Raw genomic sequence first — 25,859 nt, 5'->3', positions numbered from 1 at the left:
CTTGAAACCTCTTGCAGTTTGACATGTTTTACTTTGCTTTTTTGCGGTCTAGATGCCAAACCAACAGATTTCGAAAAGGAGATCTACAATCAGGTTAACGTGGTGTTAAGAGATGCTGAAGGAATCCTGGATGATTTACAGTCTTACAGAGGAGCTGGCCATGAAATACGCGAGGTAACATTTACAGTTATTGTTTTTACACGTTTTACACGTTTTACACGTTTTACACGTTTTAATAGTTCTCAACTCAAAAACCCTGCATGTAAGGTGAACACATTGAGCTTTCTATTCTGCTGCTCCAGCATCATGGAACAGATCACCTCTTGGTTTAAGAGAAGAACCCTCCATAACTGTTTTCAAGAAGGGACTGAAGAGTCTTGTTTAACTAATGAGTTCTCCCTCTGAGTTGTCACCACTGATACTTCTCTCGTGTCACCTGTTTTGTTATTTTTGTCTGTCTTAGCGCCCTTAAGCCTCCGGGTCAGTGGCAGCGCTATACAAGTAATTCAAGTAAAGTTACGTTACACTGGAAGCGTTTCTGTTGTAATGCTAACTTAAGTCCTGCATGATGCCTCATGTTGTGCCAGCTAGTTGAACTGAGTTACAATGTTTCCCATACCATTCTAAAAGTGCCAGATGCCCCGATTATTCGCTTTGCGAAATTTGTACACCTGTTACAGAACTGTTGCACACCAGTGAGGCCTGCTCGCAATAACTTGGGGCGTTGCAGGTCAGAGTTCATTCATCCTATCCTTTCCAATTTGGGATATAAAGAATGGGGCTAGAGAGGACCACAAGGCAGAGTCACATATTTTCTTATTTGTTATGGCAGCACTGGCGACTAGTGGTGATATATTAACCTAGAGGGATCTAATTTTCAGTCCATGGGCCAGGCATTCCATTGCCAATGTGTGTTCGTTATAAGGTATGCAATAATGGAAACTGTTGGAGTAGGTAGGAATACCATTTAAAAACTATTGAGGCTATTAATGCGACAAAGGTCAATGTAAGGGGTCCTCGTGTTTGTGAGGCTCTTCAGGAGGTAAGTTTACTGGTGAGTTTATTCCCTGACTGTGAACACAGATGAGATTAATGGATGTGATACTGGAGCATCCATCCTGGCCAGCTAGTCTCCTAGAACTGTCACTCTATTGAGAAAATGACTCTGTAGACGGTGAGCTTCTGGGGGAAAGTGACAAAAGGAAGAATACCTCCGAGGAGATGCAGCTGGCAGTGGGCCTTCTTGGCAAGGTCTGTGATGTGAGGAGAGAAGAACCAAGGTATTTTTGCCTCGCAGGAAGGCGAACGAAGAAGACCCAAGCAGAGCGGACAGATTGAGAGAGGTAAAGCGGGAGCAGGGGTGACAAAGAGAAGGATCTCCGTCTTACTGGCATTAAGGTAGAGATCGTTGGAGGCACACCATTCGAGAGAGGAGGCTTGGGGGAGCCTGAAGGAGAGTGGAGTGTCATCCGCATAACACTAGAAGTTAGAAGAGAAGGTAGAGAAGGCGGTCCAAAGAGGACAAATAGACCTTGAAGAGCACGAGAGGTTAGAGCCCTGGGGATCACCACATGTGGGGAGAAAGGTGGTGGAGAGAAAGAACCCAAGTTGGACCTGGGAGGGTCGCCCCAGGAGGAAGGTTGTCAACCAGGCCAGTTCCTGATCCGTGATGCCCAGGTTCACATGGAGACTATTGATCAGGATGGCATGATTGACAGCGTCAAAAGCAGAGGAAAGATCAAGGAGGATGAGGACAGATGAAATGCTAGAATTAAGATTAGAGAGCAGATCTTCATGGGTGTTCAGGAGAGCAGTTTCCGTGACACTGGCTGCTCTGAAGCCAGACTGATGGTCATGGAGGCAACCAACAGATTCAGTGTGGAGAGTAAGCTGGGAGATGGCCAGCTTTTCCAGGACTTTTCCCAGTATAGGAGTGATAGAGATTGGGCAGTAGTTTGCCGGGCAGGAAAGCTCAGCAATAGGCCTTTTCAATGGGGGGAGCACAAGAGGGTGCTTGAGGGGAGAGGGGGAAATTTCCAGTGGCAAAAGTGATTGCAGAAATCGGCCAAGGCTGGAACGAGGGTGTCAGTGTGGTCCTTGATGGTTCTAGAGGAGCATGGGAACACCTGCTTGGACAACACTTTTATAGATTGGACTAGTCTAGAAACATCAGGAGTGGTCAGTGAGAAAGCAGGAAAAGGAGGAGACGGAGGGGGTGGCCAGAGAGGGAGAAGTAGCGCAAGAGGAAGAGAGAGAGGATAGACTTCTTTTATGAACGTGAAACTTTGTGTGGTACCATTCATTGAAGTTATGACGTCCAACTAAATCAATTTGTATTCCAAAACAGACGTTGATGAATTAAGGGCAAAAGCATACAGGCAGACAATCCAAAACCTATTTTCCCTAACACGATTCATGCCTCCCTTTTTGAAAGCTCAGCCTCTATTTCGCATATGACAGAGGAGCCTTTACATGAGGATTACAAAACGGCAGAAACCATTAAAAGTGAAAAAAGGCTTCACAAATGGTATAATTTTAATCAGTATAATTTAATGATTACCATTACAACAGGGCTACGATTTTCTGTACAGATGCTGTAGAACCAAACTAGGTAGTCATTAAACCCCCTCTGCCCCCCAGTAATAACGTCAGCACACTCCAATGTTCAAAAACCTATTCATATGTACCAATTCCTCTACCATGTTCGTGCTCTTCTCCCAGGTAGAATGAAGCCGTCCAACGACATGTTCATGTATACACTCTGACGAATCGCAGGATTCAGCCATTTCTCCCTGTGAGGGGGGGTGTGGAGGGTGGGGGACGGAGGTGCCTTTCCTTATGAGGCTATGGAGGCGAGACTGCTGCACAATACCCTCCCTAGCAGTAGGGGCAAGCGGGACCTCGCCGGGAGACTCTCCTACCCCCCTCTTTGCAGACAATGGCTCCTGTTCTGAAGGGGAACTCCCTAAATCACTCTCCTACAACCCACCAATAACAGTTCCTACCAGAAGAAGACATGAGGAACAAGATAATGTGTTATTGTGGTGTATAAACATTCAACCAACATGAGAGAGAACATGTATGTGATACTGGGAAGATTGTGCATCCCAGTGAGGACCTGAAGATTGCCAAAGAGTGGGAAGTTATATGAAAGTACTCCTACTCGTCAGTGAAGATGGAATAATGGAGAAATCTTAGAATCATTATTCGAACCCCGATACGTGTCCTAACAAGGAATGAACAATAGAGAACCATTACTGGTACAGTCCTACCCATTCCAGTGAGACCAAAGAGGTTTAGAGAAGTGAGAATTATTACTGGAACATCCATACTCGTCCCAGTAACACAAGTGTTGGAGTAAAGTAAAAAACCATTTGAGAATGTTTGCATCCGGCCCAGCCAGGAAAAACACTGCAAGCGACCGTCTAATGCACTGATTGTGTTCCAAGTACGAGTAGTGTGGAGAGTGGTGCGCAGTGCTTTAAGTGGGGTAAGAAATTGAGGGGGGGCCCTCGTTTGGGGGCGTGGCATCCGTTGTGTTTGTGGCCTAAAAGTGCACAAATCATAGTAGGGTGCGCAAACAAATATATAAATGTAGTAGAGCATTTATATATTTGTATGCGTACTAGTATGGTTTGTGTATTTTTCAAGCCTTCTTTTATAAACATAGCAATGTTACATATTTCTATGTTTATAAAAGGTGGCTTGAAAGTGTACAAACCATAGTAAGTTACGCACACTTGTGTGCTTACCTTACTATGGTTTGTGTACTTTTCAAGCCACCTTTTATAAACATAGACATTTGTAACATATTTCTATGTTCATAAAAGATGGCTTGAAACGTACAAGCCATCTTTTATAAAGCGTTGAGGACAAAAAACCCAAAAACCCAAGGTGGTTTTGTCCGTCGACAAAGCTTTATAAAAGATGCCTTGAACTGTGTACGTTTTAAACCGTCTGTTATAAACGTAGAAATATTTCTACGTTTATAAAAGATGGCTTGAAACGTACACATTTCAAGGCATCTTTTATAAAGCTTTGCCGATGGAGAAAGGCGCCTCGGGCTCTGTGATCTCTGCTCTGAGCAGAGATCACTGAGCCCGAGGCGTCTTTCACCCTCTGGGAACCCGAGGGCTCCGTGATCTAATCTGCATATTAGATCATGGAGCCCTCAGGTTCACAGAGGGTCAGTCACCTGGCGAGGGCAAACAAAGGAACTGTAACTTCCCTGATGACCCCTCAGATGAGGGGTCATCAGGGAAGTTACAGTGACTGACAGAAGTGCCAGCCAGCCTCAGCGACGCTGCGGCTGGCTGGCACTTCTGTCCACTTGCCGAACGTTACACTGGCGGGCGCATCTCCCGTCGCGGCTGCGGCCGTGGCGGGATAATGCGTCCTGCCATGGCGTGGTGGGACCGGGGGGCCCCGGCAGGGCCCCGGCTCAGCCCCACTTTCTGGAGACTGGCGGGGCCCGGCCCCGGCAGGCCCCGGCCCACTTAAAGCACTGGTGGTGCGGCTTGACGCTCGCATTCATGTTCTCCAGACATTGCTTGGACCTTTCCTCTAATCTCAGCACGCCGGCTTGGAGCTCTGCAGGATTGAAGCACTGAGACTCCAACACTATGGTACAGTACTTTGAATATAGTACCCTGTGATTCGTGACGGAGCAGGGTGCTGGCTTGTACATTGGGGATAGATTCCGGTGACTCTATAAGCCCTGGGTGAGTCTGGGGGCTGAAATTAAGCGTGGCCCCCCAAGTTGTGGCATTATCTGGCTAAATTAGAATGATGGCTTGATAAAATCATGGAGCTGCAGAGACTTTTCTGTCTTCAATAATGCACACTGTTTACCAACAGCATGAACCCCACACTCTGCCGCTTCTTTTTGTGATGACCTGTAACTAGCAGTCAGTGCATACTGAACCCTGCAGTAAACTGGTACGGGGAAGTGCATAGGGTTATGCAATTGAGAGACAGTGTGTCTTGTTATAGATCTCAGCAGACCCAGATAATTAGTAGCTGAAAGCTACACTGACGCCAGTGTGTACTGTGTGTACTGTATGGTAACTGTGCAGACGGCAAATATAAATACAATATCTGAGACGACATACTTATTGTCATAGTGCAAGTGAACATTACTCTGAAGTACACTGTCGTCGTGCCACCCAATCTGCGTTCTTATGCAAAAATAAAAAGCAAGAAACGCAATCTAATTTCAGATTCCCCCAACACCACACCATTTTGGCAATGGCACAAGATAACAATAATAGATCAGAGGGTACTAAAGACCCTGGTAAAAGTGGACACAATTGAACAGACAAAAATTACTGGGTTCTTTACTGCAAGATTAGATGATGATAAGGAAATACTGTGCCAGATTAGAAGCAATGGAATCGTAACACAGATTGAGAACGACAGTATGGAGGTGCACTATAATTTGCTAGTAAACTTTTGTTAGGGCTATAGGCGTGACTGCTTGCTATACCATCATCTTTACCCAAACGGAAGATTACTACACAAGAGGGCTGTGAGAATTTGATTGAAATATATGTATCTGTATCACCAGACCTTGAATGGATTACAGCCAAAGTAGCTGATTCCTATCGCTCTCTGGCCGGCTTCTCTTGGCCCTCTTCCTTCTCTCACCTGTGAGGCTAAAAACCTTGGGGTCATCTAGACTCTACACACTCCTTCTCTCCTCACATCTGACGTTTCTAAGAAGTCACACTACCAGCTGCACCCCCTCAGAGGTATTCTTTCTTTCCTCTCCTTCCCCCAGAAGCTCACTGTCTCCAGAGTTCTGGTTCTCTCTAGGCTGGACTACTGCAACAACCTCTTTTAACCCTTTAAGTGCCATGGGTATTTCCCCCCAGTGCCAAGGCCTTTTTTGGTGATTTTGGTATGTGGCCATTCAATGCCTTGTAACTTTTTTGTTACATGAGATCGCGGCCAAATTTGGCCCCTTTTTTCCCACATATAGGCGGTCGTAACGCCACCAAGGAATCCTAGGTTGCTGTAGGGGGGTGAGAGAAAATAACCAAAAAGGGCGAACATTTTGTGTTTTTTCAAAAAACGCGAATAAAATGATGTACAAAGAAGCCTGCGGTTTTTTTCCTTGTAAGAGCTAGGAACAAATGGTTTGCTGTGCTGAATTCTCCAATTTCCTGGCATTCAAGAACAGGTTGAGTGGAAACGAACACAAATTATTTTGATGTGGTTTTCAACCGTTTTGTGAGAGGTAGGCGATTTTGGCCATTTTATGCATGGATGGAATGGAAGAAAAGGGTAAGAAAGCTGAATTGGAGGACAGAAAGGCATAGATTTCTGAAAAGTAGACAAAATTCCATATTTATGAAGGGGTGATTTGTGCAGGTCGGGCAACAACTAGGTAGGGGAAAATGCCATAGATTGGGGGGAAAAAAGCTGGAAAATGACTGAAAAAAAAGCTGTGGTGGACATGGTTGACTTGGTACAGCAATGGCTTCTATGAATTTTGAGAAAAGAATGCTCTGCTACATTTCCCCGACTCTTGCAGTTAGGAAAGCACACATTTTTTGTAGTGTTTCACAAAAAAAGCAATACCACAAGCCAAACACTGAGCCATGGGCCTGAACAGACATATTTGGCATGTGTAAATCAGGAAAACCAATGTGGTGAGGAACGGCAAACATACATTTTTGAAAGAGCACAGGCAGACCTTTTCAAGACTAGGTGACTTGTGCAGGTTACAAAAGCGCGTGGTGCCTAAAACAGCGACTAAATGTAAGGCACATTTGGGAAATGAAAGGGTTGTGTGACAAAGGGCTCCAGCAAATTGGTCAAAACGTTATGAAACCCACACAAACGCAACAAATGCCATACCTTCCTGCGTTCCCACAATTGTCCCGATGAAAACGGTACCTCACATGTGTGGGTGCACCTACCTGGGCGCCAAGGGGAAAGCCGAACACACCCTTAACACCAAGCCTTTTCCGACATCTGAATTTCCCGATTTTTCCAGACAGGCACACCATACAGATATGGGCCTCGGGTGTCCAAGCCACCAAGGAAAACAGGGAACCCCATGCATTTCCGAAAAGAGGACACCCGTGGGAATCTGCAGAGGTCTGACATGCGCAAATCGGGACATAATTTATAACCCAGAAACCCCAGCAAAGTCCAGAATGTGGCAAAAAAACCCCACATTTTCCACACATTTCACTCGGCTCACCCACAGAAACACGCCGCCAACAGCACATGGCCTACTGTCCAGCATTCCCACATGTGTCCCGATGAAAAAAGTACCTCACATGTGTGGGTGCACCTACCTGGGCGCCATGGGGAAAGACTAAAAGACCCTACCCCAAGTCCGTTTCACACTTTCTCCAGACGGGCACACCATACAGATATGGGCCTAGGGTGTCCAAGCCACCAAGGAAAACGGGGAAAACGGGGAACCCCATGCATTCTGAAAAGAGGACACCCGTGGGAATCCAGAGGTCTGACTTGCGCAAATCGGCCCAGAATTTATTACCCAGAACCCCCGGCAAGAACCCCCGGCAAAGACCCACATGGGAGAAGGGTGCCCAAGGCCAGGGATATTACCGCCGACTTTGCTGGAGTCCTGGCTGGCCTGTGTTACAGCTTCTCCCCACCAGGGAGTCTCGGCAGTGTGCCAATACCTCCCCGAAGGGAAAAGCTGTAATGCAGCCCAGCCGCAACTCCCGGACAGTTGGAGGTGATTTCCCTGTCCATGTACCATGTGGGTGTACCGTCCCCTAAGCACAGCAGCAGCTCCAGGGAGCCCCGGCAGGATCCTCATTCCTCCCCGGAGGTGACATCTGTAACATAGCACAGCCAGAGGTGGAGCCGGAGCTTGCATACGGACAACCCACATGGAAGGGATCTGCTCCCAGGGAAACGCCAATGGTCTGCTGGCATGGGGGGGCAATTTGTGGCCTCCCCCTGCAATTGTGTCCCAGCCCACCAACATATCTGCCCAGACGGCCCATTCCCACCCACATCACCAACAATCCAGCCCCAGTCTCACCCACCCCACTGACAGTGGGCCCGAACCATAGAATAATAAAAAACAGAACTCGCATAACGTTGCAGCTGCTCGTGTAGAAAAAGCTGTAAACAAAACAAAAAAACGTTACCTACGGTCACACCAGCAAAAACAAATAATTTTCAAGCATGCCCCACCCCTTGCAAGCCATCCCTGGTGATCTACTTAACCTCACCACCCCACTGAAAACCCATTTGCCCCTTCCTACGGGCGGATAGCTGCCTCCAGGGAGGCCTGCATGAGGTACCCCTGCCACCTATTTTGGGTGAGGCGGAGAGGGCCCCCAGAAATTGTGGGACAGGGCCCCCCCCCCCCAATGGGTGGGGCAGTAAGGTTTGGGCACCCAGGGCCAGATTGGCACAACAATGTGCCCCTCTGCTACAATACAAGTTTAGTAAACAAAGAAAATAATTAAAAATGGCAGGTTGACCTTTAGCGGGGGCTGAGGGGCACCCTACTCTGCTGGGGAATTTTCCAATGTGAAGGGGGGTGCACCTCTCCACCCCAACCCCAATTGGAGGGGTGGCACATCTCATGTAGCCCTCCCTGGGGACAGATGAGGGGGGGGGGCTGTCCTGCACTCCTCCCTGGGCTCAGGCGTCCGTTCCTAGGTGCAAATATCTGGTCTCAGGGAGGGCTGCATGACATGGCACCCACTCCATTGCGGGTGGGGGGGTCAGCGCCCCATCCCATTAGAAAATTCCCCGTCCCTTTGGGGTGCCCCACAGCCCCCCTAAAATGCTTTCCACTATTCACTTTTTTCCTTCGGTAATCCAACTCCCCTTGGTGCAGAGGGGCACATTGGTGTGCCAATCTGGCCCTGGGATGCCCAAACCTTACTGCCCCACCCACTGGGGGCCCTCTCCCCCCTCAGCCCAAATGGGTGGCGGGGGCACCTCATGCAGGCCTCCCTGGGCCTCCTACAAACGGCTGCATGAGGTACACCCCCCCCCTCCATTTGGGGTGGGAGGGAGTTTGCCCCTAAAAATTGTTGGACAGGCCCCCCAGTGGGTGGGGCAGTAAGGTTTGGGCATCCCAGGGCCGGATTAGCACACCAATGTGCCCCTCTGTGCCAAGGCAAGTTTAGTAAACAAAGAAAATAATTCAAAATGGCAGGCTGCCCTTTGCCCTCTCCCCCCCACACCAAACGCAGGGGGGCATATCATGCAGCCCTCCCTGGGGTCAGATGCCTCTTCCTATGAGCAGATATCTGCCCCCAGGGAGGGCTGAAAGGGGTGCCCCCATTTCCCCTTGGGGTGAAGGGGAGAGGGCCACTCCCCCCTTCTGTCAAATACCTCGTGGCTAGTGCCCCCTACCCCCACCCAAAACTCCCTTTTTGTTTTTTTACATTACTTTTTGCTCCCTCCCCTAGTGGGAAGATGATCAGCCATCTGCCCCCAGGGCATCCTTTGGGGGGCCTGCGCACTTATTCCTGATGGCCTCCCACCCCACCTCGGATGGGGGGCCACCTTATGTACTCCTGCCTGGGGGTGGCAATCTGCCCCCAGGGAGGGCCACAAAGGGTGGCCCCCCCTTTACACTTGGTGTGGCAGGGGGATGGGGCACCGCCGCCCCATCCCCCTTTCATTTTTAAAAACATTTTTTTGCCCCCTTTCCTGGGGGCAGATAATCCATCTGCCCCCAGGGTTTATCAAATGTGCGCCCCCATGCTTTGGGTGCTGGGGGAGGGCTGCTTACTGTAAGCGGCCCCTCACCTCCTCCCTGCATTCAAAGATATCGCTGGTGTCTAGTGGGTATTGCTGCTAGCGGATAGAGTGCCCTGTGCCTGATCCATGAGCAGCAATGCTGTCACAAAGGGTGTCATTGGAAAGGGGAGAATCTCCCCTTTCCAACAACACCTCCCTCGATCTCCGCCTTGAAATGCAGCCGGAGATCGAGGGGGAGAAAGGTGAAGACTCACCTTTTTATTTTCACCGCAGCAGCCCAAAATGGCTGCTGCAGTGAAAATTACTTTCACGTCGGCATGCTTTCTGACGTGAAACTGAAGGTAATCCAGCCCGCTGGCAGTGAGGGGGGCTGGACATAGCCAGGGGGTTGGAAATCAGTTTTGAGCGATCCCTGTAAAACGGAGTGCCAAAAAAGGACAGGCTATCTCGTCCTTGGCACTGAAGGGGTTAAAATCTGCCTGCTTCTACTCGCCACCCTCTTCCAGAACAGGACTGCGAGACTTGCCCAAGGATCATTTCTGCAGGACTGAAAGCTCTGCCCTGGCTCCCAGTGTCTGCGAGGATTACGTTCAAAACCCTCTGCATTGTCCACGAGGCCGCCTGGGGCCTCAATACCTTGAACTCTCTTCCTTAATAGCTTCCTTCTCAAGCTCGTCGCTCATCAGCCTTCAATTCCCTCATGGTCCGTCGCTTCTCCAAGCAACGAGTTGATGGTAGCTCTTTCTTCGACTGGGGCCTCCCTCTGGAACAGCCTCCCTGAAACTTGAGGAGAACCATCTTCTTTGCTTCTGCTTTCTCTCCTCCTCCTCTCCTGCTGAACTCCTGACTGATACTGCACAGGTCAGCTGGCTACCCTCTGATCTCAGGCCCAGCGTCCCCCCCCCCCCCTGCCGCCAGCTGCACACCTGCACTGCCTCCCATGCAACCCCTGCACTTGGGGGAGCTGTTTCTGTATCACTACAGTCCCCACCAGCTCTCGACACTTGATATCTGCATTTACCCCTGCACTTGCCACAAGCTGGCCGCACTGTTTACCTATTGTTTTATTTTTATTACTGTTGATCCTATGTACTGCACTGCCACTTACCCCTTCCCCCGCACTGTCAACTGGCCTAGTAAGATCGTTGTCTCTGTCTTCCCATTGTTCCCCCTCCCTTGCCTCGTCGCGCCTTGAAACACTTGTGAATAGGCGTGTTATAAATGCTGTATCATATCCTCATTTTCCACTGTAGAAAACACTACTACGTCAAGCTTATCTCTTCTGTCAAATGACTCGCCAAATCTGGACTCTTGGCTGGATGCATTATCAGCCACTTTGGAATCAGTTTTTGGGTTATGCTTATCCTCAATGAAAGAACATAGGGATCTTAATATGACTGTCGCAAAAATAGTGGACATAATACTATTGAATGATGAGCCTGATGCTAGTGCCCTCAAAAGAGCATAGACGGATGAACATGATTTTACAGACAAACCGGAACAGGTAGCAAATGAAATCCGTACACCTGTGAATAACGGCATAAATCAGAGTGTTCTGTCTGGGACTTAAATAGCCATCAATGATCGTGAAAATAAACAGAACTACAGGAAATTAAAAAGATCCCGTAGAAGACTAATTAATAGGAAATGGCTAAACAAGACCAAATCACAGTAAGGGGCTTGGGGAACTCCAGTTTCTTTTTGCCATTTTCTTGACAACATTAAACACCAGTGAGATATATATATATATATATATTAGTGTAGTTATGGTTAAGTTGCTATGCTAAACCCATAGAGCACTTTTTGGGCAACTTCTAACTTTGCTCTCCCTGGACGAATCCTCACCAAAATAAAGTATATGGCCCACTCTGAATTAGTCTGCAAAGTTTGGTGAGGTTTAGTCAAGGGGGAGAAAAGTTATAGGGGTGCCCAAAATTTACTTTTTCCCCATAGACTGAATGGAGAAAAAACTTTGCTCACGCCTACAGCCCAAACCGCTGGACGGATTTTCACCAAATTTGCGACAGGACTGACGGCTTTGTCCCGAAAGCGTCCTTTTGTAATTTTTGTGGAAATCCATCCAGTAGTTTTTTTTGGAGGGGATTGGGTCCTCCGACGTATTTCATATCTATGACAGTAATCACCACAGCTGTGCTGCTGCGGAAAATCTTTCTGAGTCAATGACGTCGATACGCTGTCCTCGAGGGCCTTCGTCGAGCCGACGTCACCGGATGTTATAAGTAGGACACACGACGTCCGTAGCCCCAGTTCCTTTTTTTTTCCGCGAACGTGTTCGCTTCGGAGATCTCGGCGCGCCTGGGTTCTTCTGAGTTCTGTTCTTTCGGTTCCTCGAACCTGTTTGTTTGTGAAGATCCATGATGTCTTTGTCTTCTACCCCATGGCCGGGCTTTAAGAAGTCTCAATACTGCGGGTCCAAGATGTCGTTGGCGGACTCACACAACGCTGCCTCTGGTGCCTCGGTGAGGCCCACGACACGGATGATTGTGTAGACTACCAGTCGCTTACGTCGAAGGCCTTGCGGGAGCGTAAGAAAAAGCTTTCAGTAGGTAAGGTGGCCAAGCCCCGGAAGTCGAAATCCACCGGGCTCTCGACTGATGATTTGAGGGGCGACTCTCCGCATCATTGGCGTAGGTCCAGGGGGTCTCGGTCCCAGAGTGGGTCCTGCCATTCCTCTGCCTCTTTGAGGCACTCACGGAAGCGCGGTCACCGGTGGCCTTCTCCGTCCTCCTCCGAGGACTCTGCCCGTCGGCGGGTGGCTTGTCCCAACAAGCATTCCACTCCTGCCGAATGGGATTAATTTCGGCAGGAGATGGCAATTTTTCAGTTGCAGGGCTCCTGTCCGTCATCACAGTCGAAATATGCCGGCCGTGACCGTGCTAGAGACGTTACTCGCACGCCTTCCGGCTCAAGCGCTCGTCGCGATCACCAGGCGCCTTCAAGTTCTTGGTCGGACAAGGATGGTCGCTCTAGACATGCCCGTTTCAGGTCCCGGTCCTCGACACCCTCAAGACCGTCGGAGCCTGTGAAGTCTTCAAAGAAGACATCCACGCCTTCGGCACTGAGGTCGTCGAGGGACTCTCTCTCTCTCTCTCGGCTCCGCCTCTGAGGAAGCAGTCGACGCCATCGGCACCCAGGCTGTCGAGGGACACGCTCGGGGCTCCGCCCTCGAGGACTGTGTCGAAGCCGTCGGCGCCACGCTCGACACAGACGCCAGATCCATCAACGCCTTTCGAGGCTGTTTTGTCGGAGGTACCCCATGGCATGGTGGAACCCCCTAGAAAGGCTCTGGCCAAGGCTAAAAATGTCTTTGTCCCTTTTTCTGTGCCCTCAATCCAGCGTCTGGATTATATTTCTGAGGTAGATGAAGGATCTGAGGAAGGGTTGGTTCCTGATGAGGTACCCAACGAGATTTTATCTGGTCATAGCCAGATTGAAGACCTGCGTCAGTCGTTGCACGATGCCAGTGGTCTGGACACCCCTCCGGAGGTTCTGTAGGCCTGAGCCTGGCACCCATGCCGCATCCTCGTACCGGCGCCTTATGTCGAGGGTAACGGAATACTTGGGGTGGTCTGCGCCACCAGTGGATTTTCTGCAGGATGACCTGACGGATATCCTCGACCAAGGTCCACCAACTGACCCGGTTCTGCCATTCCATATGTCCTTGCAAAGAAGGGGGGCAGCGGCTTGGACTGCTCCGTAGAGTCTCCCGCCAGTGAGCAAGTCTTTGCCGCGAAAATACCGCCCAGCCAGTAGCAACCCCTTCTACTTGTCCACGCACCCCACTCCAGAGAGTTTGGTGGTGGAGGTGGCTACGGCCCCAGCAAAGCAGGCATCGTACCCTACCATCCCTCCTGATAGGGACGACAGACAAGCGTTTTGATGGCTGGGCAAAGAAAGTGTTTTCTTCGAGTGAATTGTGTCCTCCAACGTATTCCTCATCTTAGATGTATTCCATCCAGCTTTGCTGCTCTTTGAAAATTTTTTCGCCAGAGGGCGCCGTGCGTCGATGTCGTCGAGTCGATGCTCCCTCGAAGGCCTCCTTCGAGGGTGACGTCATCGGGTGTATAAGTAGCACGCGCGGCGCCCGTTGGCTTCAGTTCCGTTTTTCCACAGTACGTTGCTTCGGACATTCGGCGCGCCTCGAGTTCTGTCAAGAAATATAACAAGAAGTAATTATGTCCTCGGCATCGACGCCGACCACGACCCAGAGATCGGGTTTTAAGAAATGCAAGTTGTGCGGCTCAAAAATGTCGATCACGGACCCGCACCGCGAGTGTTTGTGGTGTTTCGGGGAAGGCCATGACATGGAGGCCTGTTCAAAGTGTCAGGCGATGACTGGGAAGGCCTTGCGAGAAAGGAGAGGAAAGCTACAGGTAGGTCGGAAGAATCGAAAAGCCTCTAGCGTCGAGTCGAGACCCCATGGGGAAAAATCTCCTCGACGCGAAAGGCATCGATCTAGATCCCGAAGCGATTCTCATCGCTCGTCGTCTTCGTCGAAAAAGTCGAAGAAACTATGCCATAGGTCTCCCTCCAACTCGTCGTCTGACAAGTCTCCGAAAATGAAATGCCCCACAAAACATTTGTCTACCGAAAAGAGTGGGAAGCATTCAGGGTCAAAATGATGGAGGTGTTTGAGAAGGCAAAGCCTCGGTCCGCGCATTCTTCGGAAGCCAGCCGGGAGCGTCATCGTTCCGACACTCGCGCGCGCCTTTGAGCCCGGGTTATCGTAAAAGGAAGGATAGGGAACCTTCCAGGACGCCGAGCGATAAACGCTCGAGTCGACCGCTCGAGGTCACCGACGCCGTCCGAGACCTATCACACCTCGAAGGGGAAACCGTCGAAGGCCACTTCGACATCCTCGAAGCAGACCATGTCGACGACCATTATGTCTTCGACGCCTTTATCGATGTCGATGCCGAAACCCTCGGCCCCAAAGGCTCCAACCAAGCCAGGGCAGCCAGAAAAAGAGAAGGAAATAGTTAAAACACATGCAATTCCTTCAGAGCCTGGTACTACACCTCTTCCTCCTCCTCTCCCAGAGAAGGTTTTCAAGCCTCTCCCTAGGAAGGACTTTTTCAAATCCTTGACCTCAATTTTTGAGGAACAGGAGAGATCCGAGGAGGAAAATGTACCTTTTGGATTGGAGTATGGCACCCCAAATGTCCCAGAATGCTTGATATCAGAGGAAAGCAGAATAAGGGATTTGGTGGAGTCTTTACACAATGCAAGTGGCATTGACACCTCTCCTGAGAATGACTTTGGTAGACCAGATCCAGGAGAGCATGCCAGTCCATTTTACCGTCAGTTAATGACCAAGGTGGTAGATTACTTGGGATGGGCTAGACTACCAGCCCAATTCGTCCAGGACGATTTAACAGACATATTGGACCATGGTCCCACTGAAGGCCCAGTACTACCTTTTCATGTAGCCTTACAAAACAGGGTGGCCAAGAATTGGGCAACTCCGGATTCTATTTCTCCGGTAAATAAATCCCTTGCATCAAAATACCGCCCAGCCAGTGGCGACCCCGGCTATCTGTCAAAACATCCAACTCCCGAGAGTTTGGTCATACAAGCAGCCTCAGCTTCCAACAAACTTGCGTACCAGTCTATCCCTCCAGACAGGGACGATAAGCATGTGGATGGTTGGGCACGGAAGGTATTTTCAGCCGGGAGCATGGCATTAAAATCTACCAACTCCACATGTGCCTTGGCAAAATTTTCATACACTCTATGGGAGTGCATCGCAATGGCGACGGAGCATATACCAGAAGGGGAAGAAAGGGAAGGTTTCCTAGCCATCGTTGGAGATGGAAAGGAGGTCATGCAGGAATCCCTTCAATCTGGATTGGACACTGCGGATAGTGTAAGCAGGTCCATGGGCACTAGCACGGTAATGCGCAGGTTTGCGCAGGTTTGCGCAGTTACGGAAGTCTGGTTTTGCACCGGACGTACAGAGCCGCCTCCTGAACATGCCTTTTGACGGGACTCACCTTTTTGGCAACAAGGCTGACTAGAGCCTTGAGAGGTTGCAGACCTCAAAAGCAGCAGCAAAATCCTTAGGAGCTGCTATTAGGCAACCTCAGCCTTTTCGTGCGCAAGGGCAATCATGGAGGGGACAATCCTATCGTTATTACACCTCATACGGGAAGATGAGAGGAATGGCCAGTCAAAGGGGCCAAAGAAAGGCCACTTGTGGTGGACGAGGAAAACGTGCTAAGCCAGCTCCAGCTGCAGCCTCTTTGCACTCAGCAGCTGCAACATCCGCCACAAAACCACTCTGAGGACTTGCACCACAAAACACCTGTAGGAGGCAGGCTGTCGCAGCATCTGCAAGAATGGCGAGCCATTACTTCAGATGTTTGGGCTCTAGAAATAATAGCCCAAGGCTATTGCCTTCCTTTTCTAAAGCAACCTCAAAGCAATACACCAGGGAGACACCCGTTGAAACTTTCAAACCCGCTCCTACAGCAGGAAGTTCTAACCCTGCTGGAGAAAGGTGCTATAGAACCAGTACCTGCAGCGGAGAGGAACAAGGGTTGGTACTCCCTGTATTTTTTTATCCCAAAAAAGGACAGAGGACTGAGATCCATCTTGGACTTAAGAAACTTGAACAAGTTCCTCAGGAAGGACAAGTTCAAGATGGTTACCCTTTCTCAGATCCTTCAGGCCCTTCAACTCCAGGACTGGTTGGTGTCATTGGACCTCCAGGATGCTTATTTTCATGTGCCGATTCATCTCAAACACAGAAAATACCTGAGGTTCGTAGTTGGCGACTCACACTATCAGTTTTGAGTCCTGCCATTCGGGTTGACCTCCGCCTGAGGGTCTTCACCAAGTTAATGGTAGTGGTGGCAGCGCACTTCAGGAGAGGGGGGATTCATGTCTACCCCTACCTGGACGATTGGTTGATCAGAGCGCGCTCTGCCGAGCAAGCACTGGATCATCTGAAAGTCACCTGCCACTTCCTCCACAAACTGGGCTTCTCCCTCAATTTCAAGAAGTCACAGATGACACCTTCCCAACAGCTTCAGAACATAGGAGCTGTATTAAACACATCCTTGGGAAAGGGCTCGCCTCCCAAATCGAGGGCTCAAGACATTCTTCAGATGGTTTCCAAATTCCAAAATGCCCAAAATCTCCAGGCTTACAACTTTTTAAGGTTGCTCGGCCTCATGGCATCCTGCATCTTTTTGGTGCCAGAGGCACGCTTCAGAATGAGATCCCTTCAATGGGCCCTAAAGACTCAGTGGTCCCAGTTCTCGTGTCAGATGACAGATCTTCAGATTCCGAACAAGGTCCGACAAGACCTTCTATGGTGGACCTGTACAGAGAACATCCTAAAAGGAGAACCTTTTTGGCAACCATGGCCGGAGATCACAGTAGTGACGGACGCTTCACTCCTGGGGTGGGGAGCTCATGCCAATCAGCGGTCGTTGGGCTCCATCGGAGTCCAAACTACATATCAACCTTTTAGAGCCGAGGGCAATAGCGCTGAAGGCCTTCCTGCCATCTGTCAGGGGAAAGAATGTCCTGATAATGACGGACAACACAGTGGTCATGCACTACCTAAACAAAAGAGGAGGCGTGGGGGTCACTACCCCTGTGCAGAGAAGCAATGCAGCTCTGGTATTGGGCGATTCAGGAGCGAATCTCTTTAATGGCAATTCATCTAGCCGGGGAAGAGAATGACGGCAGATGCTCTGAGCAGGCAGAGCACGGTATCCCACGAATGGGAACTGGCTCAGGAAGTCATTCAAGAGATCTTCGCCCTTTGGGGAACCCCTCAAGTAGACCTGTTTGCAACCAGAATCAACCGAAAATGCGAAAGGTATTGCTCAAGGGAATTTCCTCCGAGAGGAGCCCTGGTGGACGCCTTTGTGGTGGAGTGGAATTTCCCACTATTGTACGCGTTCCCTCTGATTCCCATCATTCCTCAGGTCATCAGGAGGCTGAGAAGGTTTCGGAGCCGCATGATCCTAATTGCCCCGGATTGGGCCAGAGAACGTGGTACCCGGACCTTCTAGTACGTCCATCTGCCCTCCAGTACGTCTTCCTCAGAGAGAGAACCTTCTCTCTCAAATGGAAGGTCAGGTTCTCCATCCAGAGGTCAAAACGCTCAATCTTCATGCTTCGTATCTGAAAGGCTGAGATACAGGGATTGGAACCTTCCAGATGACGTTATGGAGGTGTTGCTTTGGGCAAGAAGGCCAGCAACAAAGTCTCTATACCGTTGGAAAAAGTTTTGCAACTGGCGCAGAGAAAAGAATGTTGATCCTTTTCTATGTTCTATTCCGGAAGTATTCTCTTTCCTTCTGACCCTAGCACAGGGGTCCCCCAACCTTTTGTGTGCAATGAGCAAAATTGGCATATCAAATTAAATGGTGAGCAACATCAATTTTTCGACAGAACATATCGGCGCACAGTTGGCGGACAAATTGTTTGCAACACAAATTAGAAATGTAACAAAGTTAAAACTGTGTATAGAACATTTAATTTGCTTAATAGTTATCTAGACCACGTGTTATTCTAGTCAAGGAAATGTGGAAGGCCTTTAACTTCATTTGACGTTTAGTGATTTACAAGAAATGTTGATGAGATTGAGTGGTCAGTAGTACATTTTTAGACCTATAGGACCAGTCCAACTGTTCAAAAATAGAGTAGGAGTAAGTAAACATTACCAGGGGTTTCAGGTTCCTGAGCAAAATATTAGTGCAAATTTATGGACAGCAAAAAGGGCCACAAACGGGGCACTGATTTTTCAGGTCTACTGAGATTCTGCCTAGGAAATTATGGGATCTTTAATGGCAAATGGTGCATTCCTAAGCATACAAGAGCAACAATACTGTTCCACAGTCGCTGACTGTATTGTGGATGTTTTTTTTTCTTCAGGAATGTTATGAAATGTTGCATTTCTTATTGAACAAAGAGTAAACACAATCCTCTGGAGTTCATTTTCCAATGGCCAGGGTAGGCACCACGAAGAAGATATCTGACAGCCAGAGCGGCTGGTTGGCGTTGCCTACGCTCGAAAAGGAGGCATTGGAAGGAATTACTAATTCACAAGATATAAAGATATTCTCTTAAAACTGTTGAACAGTTCAGAGGCCACAAAGGAAAGCGTGAGTTTGTTTGAGTCTTTAGGAGAAACTATCCAGGACAGAGCTATTGGCAAACCATGCCCCCAAGTTCAGGAGCTCCAGGTTATAGAAAGGCATGCACCATGGTTCGATGCAGAATGTAGAATCTCAAAAAGAAAACTGAACCATGATTTAATGAGGGGTGTGTACACTGCTGGTCAGATTTATAGTTTCAAAATGGCATAAAAAATTGCCTTAAGTTAACAATAACTTAATTGGATTGGAATACAGGGAAAATTAATTATGAAAAATGTGGGCATTCATTTACCGTATCTGCCCATTAACCATGTGCCAGATGGGCACAGTATCAAACGATTACCATTTTTCCACTAGGACACTATGTAATATAAATACAGGTGACACCAAAATGAATATTGTCGATAAATATGGTGGCATCAAACACAAACCTCACTTGTACAGAAAGTGTGCATGCACATTATTTAATAAAGGAAAGTTGGGTATGCATACCACCTCCTTGTCCACTATGCTCATACTAGCTGTACCAAGGAACGGAATAGGCCAATTTTCTCCATGACACAAACATAGTTCAAATAATGTACTCATTAATACATTTATCAGCTGGGCAAAGTAACTGGAGATGACAGGGTTTTAGCAATGAGACTACCATAACTAGTAAGGACATTTACTGTAAAATTATGTGCATGATACACAAACACAAATCTTGCATGTATAAAAATAAGCCAGCTGGAAACACAGCGGCTCATTGGCCAACATTCTTGCACAGTCCGGGACTCTGTACTGACTACAGTGCTACTGAGGTCTCATCCTTCAGCACCTCCTTCTAGGCCTCCACACAATGGCCCAGAGCAACTGGCGAGCAACAATTTAGGGTGCCGCGAGCAACATGTTGCTCCCGAGCTACACGTTGGGGATCCCTGCCCTAGCATATAGAGGTCTGAATATTGGAACAATAAAAGTTACCTTGCAGCGCTTTCCATTTTCAAGCGCTCATCGGAAGAATGCTCCTACTTCAAAATTCCTTTGATAATACAATTCTTAAAAGGACTCACTAATGTGTTTCCTCCTCACCCATTTCAAGTACCGATCTGGGATCTAAATTTAGCCCTAAAATTCTTGATGTGTGCTCTTTTTGAGCCTATGCACACGTGTCCATTAAGATTACTAACGTGGAAAATAGCCTTCTTGGTTGCTCTTACATCTGCAAGAAGAGTGAGCGAATTGCAGGCACTGTCTTCTGGGCCACCCTATACTGTGTTCCATAAGGACAGAGTTGTGTTGAGGGTAAAACCATCATTTTTACCGAGTAATATCTGATTTTCACTTAAGTCAGAAAATTGTCTTACCCGCATTCTATCCTCCACCCCATCCTTCGAAGGAGGAGGAAAGATTACACAGGTTGGTTCCAAAAAAAAGAGCTTTAAGCTTTTACATCTCTAGACTTTTCAGACTTAGAGTGGACAACCAGCTGTTTATAGGTTACACAGGAAGGAAACTGGGTCAATCGGTGACAAAACAGACAATTTCACGCTGGATTGTGCTTTGCATTTCAGAATGCTACAGACTAGCTCAAAAAGACCCTCTGGAAGGGTTAGGGGCTCATTCCACCAGAGGCATCGCCTCCACGGCCCTTCAAAGAGGTGTTCCTACAAGATCCATTTGTGAAGCAGCAACTTGGTCTTCGCTACACACCTTCTCAAAATTCTATAACCTGGATGCTTCCCAGTCTAGGGAGCTAATTTATGGAAACGCAGTACTATACTCGGCCATCTAAGAGTATCGAAAAATCTACCCCCTCCTCCAGAGGAATTGTCCATACTGCTTTGGGAGTCTATCTAAGATGAGGAATACGTTGGAGGACACAATCCACTCGAAGAACAAGTTACTTACCAACTGGTAACGTTCTTTCCATTGGATGTTCCTCCAACGTATTCCTCATCGCCCTCCCAGCCTACCCCTCTGTAGATTTTTCCGGGTTATTGCCATCTCAAATCTCGCAAGGCTCATACCTGTCTGCCGGCACAATCTACACAGTACAAGATCAAAGATAAAAAGGGGTAAAAACAGAACTGAGGCCAACGGGCGCCGCACGTGCTATTTCTACACTCTATGACGTCACCCTCGACGGAGGCCTTCGAGGGACCATCGACTCGACGACATCGAGGCACGATGCCTTCGGCCGAAAAAAATTCCGAAGAGCTGCAAAGCTGGATGGAATACATCTAAGATGAGGAATATGTTGGACTATATATATAACAACAAGGACCGTTTTGAGATTGCCTACTGTGGGTTGCCCAATTCAATAGTCACACTTAGGAAACAGTTTCTTTGTTAAAAAAGATGATTCAAGTGAGCACTTGTCTCTAGCTTGGCTTTCAAGCATATGTGAGTGCACTGTGTCGTGCTAAAAAACACATGTTGGGCCACATAAAGAGTGGGCCATGTGTCTGCTGCTTTCTAGATGAAAAGAACTGGAATCTTTAATGGGTTTTCTCTGTCAGGCAGGTGCAGAAGTGTTAGAAAAGAAGAAAAAAGGGATATTCTTCGGTGAATCTTTCTCTCGATTCTTTCGTAAAGGTGGGACCCTCGGGGTTAATTGGTTTGGGGATCCATAGTCCAAATGCACTGACTCTGGGTGATCTTATTGTCCTCTAGGTCAGGTCATTTCATAGCCAACCGGTTTCTGTGGTAAGGGGTAGTTAAACCACATTAATCAGGGCTTGAATTGTGGGCATGTAGGTGAGTGCCCTCTTCGTTACTATTGCAGCGTTGTCTGCATTAATACGGTTCCTCTACCCTATCCATGTAGATGGTAGTTTTTGCACGGAGGGGGTGAGGCGGCCTGGGACCTGCTGCTCGTGTCTGGTGGGTCTGGCTCGTGGGCCAGAATATCCCTTTTTTCTTCTTTTTTAACACTTCTGCACCTGCCTGACAGAGAAAACCCATTAAAGATTCCAGTTCTTTTCATCTAGAAAGCAGCAGACACATGGCCCACTCTTTATGTGGACCAACATGTGTTTTTTTAGCACGACACAGTGCACTCACATATGCTTGAAAGCCAAGCTAGAGACACGTGCTCACTCGAATCATCTTTTTTAACAACGAATATGTTGGAGGAACATCCAATCGAAAGAACGTTACCAGTTGGTAAGTAACTTGTTCTTCAGGCGGTATGGCTTTACAGGCAGCCAACTCTGTGTGTGCCTTGTCACGTTTCACGCACAATCTGTGGAACTGTATTTCGTTGGCGGCTGATCATATTCCTGAAGGGGAGGAACGGATGGGTTTCTTGCTATGGTGCAGGATGGCAAGGATGCCATGTGTGAGTCCGTTCAGTCTGGTCTGGACATGGCAGATTGTGTCAGCCGGTCCTTGGCGGCGAGCACCGTAATACGCAGGTTTGCGCGGTTGAGGAAGTCGGGGTTTGCTCCTGATTTTGAAGCCCGGCTCTTCAACATGCCCTTTGATGGTGAACATCTTTTTGGCAGCAAGGCTGACTAGAGCCTTGAGAGGTTGCAGACCTCCAAAGCTGCAGCTAAGTCGTTGAGCGCTGCAGTTTGTCAACCTCCACCTTTTCGTCCTAGGGGACAGCAATGGAGGGGAGGTTCCTTTCGATATTACTCATCCTTTAGTAGATTGAGGGGAGCTGCAAGTCAAAGCGGCCAACGTAGGGGTACCAGAGGTGGAAAACAAGGTACTCGAAGTGCCTAGGCCGCTCGGGCAGTTGCCTCTTTACCCTCAGGCAATGCTGCAGCTGCTTCAGCTCAGTCATGAGACCATGTCCCATGGTTCGCCGATTGTGGGAAGGCTGGCGCAGCATCTTGCAGAATAGCGTGCCATTACTTCAGATGTTTGGGTTCTGGAGATCATAGCCCACGGCTACTGTCTTCCTTTCCGGCAGAGGCCTCACGACAATCCACCAGGGAATCTCTTTGAAGAGTCCGGATCCGCTCCTTGCGCAGGAAATACAAGCCCTGCTGGAGAAAGGCGCCATAGAACTGGTGCCTGTAGCGGAGAGGAACAAGGGATGTTATTCCCCTTAGTTTTTGATTTCGAAGAAAGAATGGGGATTGAGACCCATAATGAACTTGCGCGGTTTGAACAAGCTCCTCAGGAAGGACAAGTTCAAGATGGTTACTCTTTCTCAAGTCCTCCAGGCCCTTCAACTTCAGGACTGGTTGGTGTCTCTCGACCTCAAGGATGCTTACTTTCTTGTGCCGATCCATCCCAAGCACAAGAAGTACCTGCGGTTCGCGGTTGGCGACTCGCACTTTCAGTTTTAGGTCCTGCCGTTCGTATTGACCTCCGCCCCGAGGGTTTTCACCAAGCTCATGGTGGTGGTGGCAGTGTATATCAGGAAGGGGGGGGGGGGATTCACGTCTATCCCTACCTGGATGATTGGTTGATCAGGGCGTGCTCTCCCGAGCAAGTCCTGGATCATCTGTCAGTCACCTGCCACTCCCTTCACAAGCTGGGGTTCTCCCTCAATTTAAAGAAGTCCCACTTGACGCCAACTCAGTGGCTCCAGTATATCGGAGCAGTGCTCGACACATCCCTGGGGCAGTTTGCCTCCCCAGGTGATGGCTCATCACATTCAGCAGATAGTACACAAGTTTCAACAGGCCCAGAGTCTCCCGGCGTTCGTGTTCTTGAGGTTGCTCGGCCTCATGGCATCCTGCATTCTTCTGGTGCCAGAGGCTAGGTTGCGGATGGGATCGCTGCAATGGGCTCTCAAGATGCAGTTGTCACAGTCCTCCGGCAGGATGTCTGACCCCATGCAGGTGCCGCCCTTGGTCGCCCAGTCCCTTCTGTGGTGGGTGGACGAAGGCAATCTGATGAGGGGGGCTCTGTTTTGGCTACCCTGGCTGGAGGTGACAATCGTGACGGACGCTTCCCTCACGGGATGGGGAGCTCATGCCAACGAGTTGACAGTCAGCGTTCGTTGGTCTCCGTCGGAGTCCAGACTCCATATCAATCTGTTGGAGCTGAGGGCCGTCAGGCTTGCCCTGAAGGCTTTTCTACCGACTGTGCGAGGAAAGAATGTCCTGATTCTGACGGACAACACAGTGGCCATGCACTACCTCAACAAAAAGGGGGGGGGGCAGGATCACTTCCTCTGTGCAGGGAGGCAATGCAGCTCTGGTTCTGGGCCATCCAGCAGGAAGTTTCAGTCTCTGCAGTTCATCTGGCCGGTGACAAAAACGAGACGGCGGGCGGACGCTAGGCAGGACGCGATCGCTCACGAGTGGGAGTAGGCTCAGGAGATTCTCCAGGAGATCTTCGCCCTTTGGGGGGATCCCTCAAGTGGATCTCTTCGCCTCCAGTGTCAACCGGAAGTACAAAAGGTTCTGCTCGTGGGAATTTCCTCCAAGAGGAGCCTTAGGAGATGCGTTCGTGGTGGAGTGGCCCTTCCCACTGCTGTACGCGTTTCCTCCAGTCCCCGTCATCCCTCAAGTGCTGTGGAGGTTACGGAGGTTCGGTTCCCGAATGATCCTATTTGCTCCGGCATGGGCCCAGAGGACGTGGTACGCGGACCTTCTTGACTTGTCCATCTGCCCTCCAGATCGTCTTCCCTACCGAGACGATCTGCTCTCACGGGAGGGGGTGTCAGGTTCTCCATCCAGAGGTCAGATCCCTCAACCTTCACGCTTGGCTTCTGAACGGTTGAGGTATAAGGATTGGGACCTCCCTGAAGACGTGATGGAGGTGTTGCTTTCGGCCAGACGACCGGCAACAAAGTCCCTGTACCGTTGCCGTTGGAGAAAGTTCTGCGACTGGTGCAGGGGCAAGAATGTGGATCCTTTTTCACGTGACATTCCTGTGGTTTTGTCTTTTTTTGCTTTCTTTATCCCACAAGGGCCTGCAAGTGGGTACCATTAAATGTTAACTGGCGGCGCTGTCCATATTTAAGCGCTCGTCTGAGGAGTGTTCTTATTTCAAAATTCCTTTAATTTCTCAGTTTTTGAAAGGGCTCACTAATGTGTTCCCACCGTCACCTTTCCAGGTGCCCGTTTGCGATTTGAACCTTGTTCTAAAGTTCCTAATGGGTGCTCCATCTGAGCCTTTACATTCATGTCCTTTGAGACTGTGAACCCTTAAAACTGTATTTTTATTTGCGGTCACTTCCGCTCGCAGAGTGAGTTGGTTACAGGCACTTTCAGTTAAGCCACCCTTCACTGTGTTTCATACGGACAGGGTTGTCCTTCGAGTTCGTCCTTCCTTTCTTCCGAAAGTGGTATCGGAATTTCATTTAAGCCAGAAGGTAATTCTTCTGGCATTTTATCCTCCTCCGCATCCTGGTAAGGTAGAGGAGAGGCTCCATAGGTTAGATCCTAGGAGAGCGTTAAGTTTCTACATTTCACGCATGTCCTGGTTCAGAGTGGATGATCAGCTCTTTATAGGTTGCGCTGGAAGGCGTTTGGGACAAGCTGTTACTAAGCAGACTTTGTCTAGATGGATTATTTTGGCAATTTCTGAATGTTACCGCTTGGCGGGTAAGGACCCTCCGGTAGGCTTATGGGCCCATTCTACTAGGGGTATGGCTGCCTCTACTGCCCTGCAGAAGGGTGTTCCTATTCGTAACATCTGTGAAGCAGCCACTTGGGTTTCGGTCCATACTTTTGTACGACACTACTCCCTAGATTCTATCCATGGGCAGGATCTGGCCTTTGGCAAGGCGGTCCTTTACTCTGCAATTTGATTGGGCATTCTAAACTTCTATATTCTAAATTATTTTTCCCTCCTCCATACGTTGGTACTGCTTTGGGAGTCTTTCATAGATATGGAATACGTTGGAGGACCCAATCCCCTCGAAGAACAAGCTCCTCTTACCTGGTAACGTTCTTTCGATGGGATGGTCCCACGACATATTCCATATCGCTCCCGCCCTGCCTACCCGCTACAGAATTTCTTATGCGATTGCAGCTTACGTTTTCTCAAGGTCATACTGGCAGAAGATTGGTGCCACACGTTCTGGAAAAAATCCACAACTGAGGCTACAGGCAT

At 49.0% G+C, this 25,859-nt stretch overlaps 1 protein-coding gene across 5 annotated transcripts in view; it reads left to right on the top strand.

Annotated features, from left to right (window-relative positions):
- The window catches only part of CYRIB (CYFIP related Rac1 interactor B), an 819,696-nt gene that overhangs the window by 517,845 nt on the left and 275,992 nt on the right, over positions 1–25,859 (top strand). For all 5 annotated transcript variants that reach the window (XM_069621628.1, XM_069621627.1, XM_069621629.1 and 2 more), the window contains one exon: positions 53–174. In XM_069621628.1, coding sequence (XP_069477729.1) covers positions 53–174 — 122 coding nt within the window. The remainder of the gene's footprint in view (positions 1–52; positions 175–25,859) is intronic.

Source organism: Ambystoma mexicanum, chromosome 5q, assembly GCF_040938575.1.
Source record: "Ambystoma mexicanum isolate Mex_15411 chromosome 5q, UKY_AmexF1_1, whole genome shotgun sequence".
Classification (NCBI taxonomy): domain Eukaryota; kingdom Metazoa; phylum Chordata; class Amphibia; order Caudata; family Ambystomatidae; genus Ambystoma; species Ambystoma mexicanum.
This window is presented reverse-complemented; position numbering and strand designations above follow the sequence as displayed.